Source organism: Pundamilia nyererei, unplaced genomic scaffold, assembly GCF_000239375.1.
Source record: "Pundamilia nyererei isolate P.nyererei 1_Seehausen unplaced genomic scaffold, PunNye1.0 scaffold00388, whole genome shotgun sequence".
In the NCBI taxonomy this organism is placed as follows: Eukaryota; Metazoa; Chordata; class Actinopteri; order Cichliformes; family Cichlidae; genus Pundamilia; species Pundamilia nyererei.
Genome location: NW_005187789.1, coordinates 127,218 through 132,239, shown reverse-complemented (window position 1 = coordinate 132,239; position 5,022 = coordinate 127,218). Strand labels below are relative to the sequence as shown.

The 5,022-nt window shown below is 42.3% G+C and overlaps 1 protein-coding gene across 1 annotated transcript in view; it reads right to left on the bottom strand.

Moving 5' to 3' along the window:
- The window catches only part of gfra2b (GDNF family receptor alpha 2b), a 146,674-nt gene that overhangs the window by 15,328 nt on the left and 126,324 nt on the right, over positions 1-5,022 (bottom strand). Inside the window, exons 6-7 of the mRNA XM_005752884.1 lie at positions 4,795-4,904; positions 3,510-3,650 (exon numbers count right to left, since the gene is read on the bottom strand). Of these exons, the coding sequence (XP_005752941.1) occupies positions 3,510-3,650; positions 4,795-4,904 (251 nt within the window). The remainder of the gene's footprint in view (positions 1-3,509; positions 3,651-4,794; positions 4,905-5,022) is intronic.

Below are 5,022 nucleotides of genomic sequence, written 5' to 3'. Positions count from 1 at the left end.
TTGACTGACTCCCCTGACTCTCCACCTTTTGACCTTAGAACTGAAGAAGCTTCTCGGATGAGAGGTGAAACGTCTTCAAGCAACTTAAAGAAGTCCAGACGCTTTTCTTTCCAAGCTCCTTAGACAATTATTACTGAGGCACACCTGTCAGAATCCAGCCCAAGTGTGCCCAAGTCTAGCCTGAAGTGACCTAATTCAGCTGGTCACCTGGGTGTCTGGAAACCTTTGCTATATTATATATAATACTTACCTAAAGTCATATTCATAACCAATGAACCCGTTTATTCCTGCTATCTAATCTAATGCTCAGTTCGAAGAACTACAAATCTAAATAGCTGAAATAACTTTTTATCAACAGAAACAAAAGTCATTGGATTTGTGTCACACTGGAGGATGTGTAGTGTTTCCAGTGTGTGCCATCTTTGTGCCATTGTTTCATCTGAGCATATTGTGAGAGTCTTTGCAGATTCTGCAATCATTTATGGTCATGCTACACTCTTAGCTTATCACCTCTACTGTCTGCAGACGTCAGGCAAACATAGACACAGGTGTGGTGACTGGGAGAAGATTATGATTATGTTGATTATGTTGCTGCTGCTTTGTGAAAGTCTGCAGAAGATCTTCTTCTTCCAGCTGATTCATTTAAGGGTCGCCACAATGGATCATCTGCCTCCATCTATCCCACCATCCTTCTCTGTTACACCAACCTTCCGAATGTCCTCCTTTACAACATCCATGGGCGTTCTCTGAGGTCTTTTCTCTCTGTTTACCATCGTAGTCCCACATTTAGCATCCCTACTCTCACCTCCTCACTCCCGCCTTTCCTTCTCTCTCACTGCCTTCTAATATGCCTTCCCCCTCTCCTCTATGGCCAACAGGAGCACAGTTTCCACCAGCAACCTGTTAGCTAACAGAGGCCGAGGTGGTCATTGTTAACCTGGTATTTGGTATGGGTACAGTTTAGCCAGATACTGGGGCATACTGGGGGATACTGAGGCGGAGCAGCCTCGAATAAAGTCATCTGTCTACCAGTTAGATGTTGACTCACTCCACCTCTCCTTCATTCACAGCCTCCTCCAAATAACTCAGTATCTCACCATCAATTAGAAGGACAGCCATGGCATTTAGTGCAGATACCCATGGTTGATGGAGGATGGGGAATTTTGTTGAGCTAACATTTACAGTTTTGGGTGAACTGTTAACTCTGTGTCCACCCAGGATCCCCTGAGGATAATTTGGGATCACTTGGTTATTATCTGCTGTTTCTTCATTTGAAGGAGTCCAAATACTTTGATGTTTACTGCACTGAATAATGGGATTTTTGAGTACTGAACCTGAAAAACCTTCACAGTAATAAGTGACGCTATGGCTTCAGACCAGATTCAGATTCGATGTAAGACTTTTAAGGGTTAAAAATGCAACTCATGATGAAATTCAAGGCCAGCATGACAACTATAAAACTAAAGAAACAAACAGACACAGGGTTGGAGACACAGGTGTTTTCTTTCACTGCAAAGACTTTTAAAAGATTGATTTAACCCCAGTTATGTCATTTTTGGTTTAATTAATTAAAGACCTTTTATGGATTGCAGGAATCCTGGTTTATACATATGAATAATGCACATTGAAAATCAAATTTTAACCTTTTATGGCTTTGAGTGTTTTTTCTGGTCTTTTTTACATTCTGGGGATCCACTGGCCTTGGAGATGAAAATATAACCTAACAAACTGAAGACGAATGACTATCGACCATTTTCACGAGGGCTGAATACAGAATAAAGAATATACAAGTTAGTATTTACACCACAGTCTGGCTGAACTGTGTGTGTTTATGGGAATTCATACTGAGACCAGCACAGAGATACACCAACAACTTTTTAAGCCCAACACACTGGTCTGTGGAGTCTGTTGGTAGGATCCATGGTGGTCTGTTTGGAGAATGATTAATGAACACAGTGGTGCAATGCAACCCACTCAACACAAGGCAGAGGTTGCTGCTGCCTCAGTGCAGCAAATCACGTTCAGATAACTGAAGGTTATTCTTGCATCTGAACACAAAACGTGTTTGTCCAGGTCTGACTACACCTCGACTGCAGAGAGCATTCTCCGCCCCTGTTAAACGTTAACGTGCCGCCGCGTCTTCTAACAGACCGGGAGATCATGGAGAGGTAACTCGAGCCCTGACGCTGTGCTCAGGTATCTGCACCAACATGCAGGTGCTTTCAGGCCGTAACCTGGGAGGTGGACCTCCATGGATTGGACTGTGGGTCCGAAGTTCACCTGATCCATGATAACTCCCGCACACTAACAGGAGCCGTGATGAAGAGATAATCAGTGTTATTCCCGTCACCTGACAGAGCTCACAGTTTTGAGCCTGATCAGAGCACAGTCCAGTAATCTGAGTACTTTTGGGTTTGAACATTTGGAGACATGTACATCATAAACAGGCTTCATCCTTCATTAACTGACTGACTTTCACATATACATGAATGCATGAAGTTCAATGTAACGGCATGGTTGTGTTTTTCGCTGCCTGCAGCACATGGATATGTATGTTTGCATCCACAGGAGGAGGAGGAGCGGATGTGTGATGGAGGAGGCGCAGAGGTGATGTTGGAGCTGGGTCAGTGTTATTTAAAGAAGGTATCTGGGGATCTTCAATACATCGGCTCGTACTTCTCTGTTTTTCCTCCTCCACTAACCTTTCCCCTCAATTATCCGCCTCACTCACACCTCTGTTTCTTTAACCATGCCAACGTTTTCAGCATTTCATGTGCTGAGACGACACATTTAACAGTAACATGTATCATGATTTTATTCATTGATTTAACCTCATACTGCAGTTCCACACCTCTGCACAGCTTGGGTTAGAGTTTGATAACATTTCTACATTAAAGTCTGAAAGTCTCATTATTTATGAACCATTTAATGGTTTCCCAAAATGAAGCCTACTTTTAAATGTAATAATTTCTACAATCAATAATTAAGACATTTAAAAATAAGAAATTATTCAGTGTGAATATTTTCTGCTTTTCTATGCTTCATATTTGTAAACTGAATTATAGTGCCCAAATCACTCTCCTTTTATGGAATAATCAATTAACAGTTTTTGGAAAATGCATAACCTAAACAGGCAGCATCATTGATAAGCAACAGAAATGAAAAATTCTGTTCTGAGTTCTGTAATATGATAGAGCTGAAATTTTGAATTTCCATGAATTTCCACCCTTTCAGTGTAAAGGGGGAAGATACATTTCTGTTAGCAGCAGCTTCATAAACTCAGATCCATAAATGACTGAATCCATCAGACAACAAACAGAAAACATGGCATAAAACTACCTGCAGGTATGTTCACATGTTGTTACAGCAGTGTGAAGGCTGATTGGCTTATAACCTGTTTGATTAATAATTTTGTTTTCTGGATTATTTAGGTAAATATTCTCCAGACTAACTGGAGAGGATCAGCACTTTACAGCTCTGACCCTCCTGATCAGGCATGCAGCACTCACTGAGGCAGGTGTTGTGTGTGAAATCGCGGTGGAAAGCTTCACACTCGTGCTCCTGGTGGCCGGTGCCCCTGCAGGTGCACCACAGGCTCATAGTGATGTTGGATGGGCTGCTGTCGCTGTAGTTTGGCGTTACATCCGAGCCTGAGGCAGGGAGGGGGGAGGAGGAGAGGAATAAGAATTAGGGTGGAGATTAGCTGGGAAGAAAGGTAAAGAGGATTTTTGCAAATTGGGAATTGAATCATTGAAAGATTTCCAGAGAAGAAATGAGTCACCAGTAGAATGTTTCTCTGCTCTTAATTCTCAACTGAAAGATTTAAATAACGGTCAAGTGGCTGCTGATCACAGCCAGAAACGAACAGGCTGGCTTCACTAAACAGGTCATGTGGTAAAGTTAGAGGAAGGCACAGTTACCTGAACTCATTAGATCTAAACAACTAACTCTGTGCTGGAGGATCTCTGTACCAAACACCTGTCACAGGTTAGGTCAGGTTCTACTATAAACAGGAAGATATTTTGAGAAAGCAGAATTAATTACTAATCTACGGTGGCCCTGAGAGGCCAAACAGACTGCAACTTAAGAAAACATCAGCAATTAGTAAAACGCTCCAAAAGTACACAAAACAATAGAAATAGGAAAAAACAAAAACAAAAACAGGAAAAAAATGATTTCCAAAAGCACAAGGCAAGTGTTTCTGTGGAGACAATAACCCGACGGACCAGTTGCAGGAATCAAAATGTGCTAAGAATTGCGCTGGGAGACACTTAAAAGAAGTGGAGGATCTAATGGTTTTGTGAGGAAAGAAAAGATGAGAGGTAAGTGTGTTAGCTCAACTATTAGCCTAAGAATCCGTCATCAGTATTATATGAATCATGATAAAACACACCTACCATGTTTTGGGTTTCTGCAACTGGTCCGTCGGGTTATTGTCTCCCCAGAAGCACTTCCCTTGTGCTTTTGGAAATCTGTTTTTTCCTATTTCTGTTTTGTTTTTTCCTATTTCCGTTGTGTTTTGTGTGCTTTTGCAGCGTTTTTCTTATTGCTGGTGTTTTCTTAAGTTGCAGTCCGTTTGGCCTCTCAGGTCCACCGTACTAATGAAGTCATTCAGATGTCAGTTTTCAGCATGTGTGACCCAAACTGTGATAAAAGGCAAGCAGTATTGTAACGACAGTCTAACCGACTCCATCAAACACTTTAATTCTGTTTCCAGTATTTGGGTTAGGGTTGGGGCCATCACCACTGATGATGTACACATCAGAAGGTTAGCCGAGTTTAGGCTAGACTCACCAATGAGGCCGACATAGGACATGAGGCAGCCGTGGTAGTTATCGTGAGGGCAGGTGGTGACGGTGTGTGGTGTCACCTGGCAGTTCATGTGGAAATCAGCGAGCCGAGACCTGCAACAGGAAGCGACACAACAAAAAACATCAGTAACATGATGTAATTTGGCCAACAGCTACCAGCTCCCTGTGTGTGTGTGTGTGTGTGTGTGTGTGTGTGTGTGTGTGTGTGTGT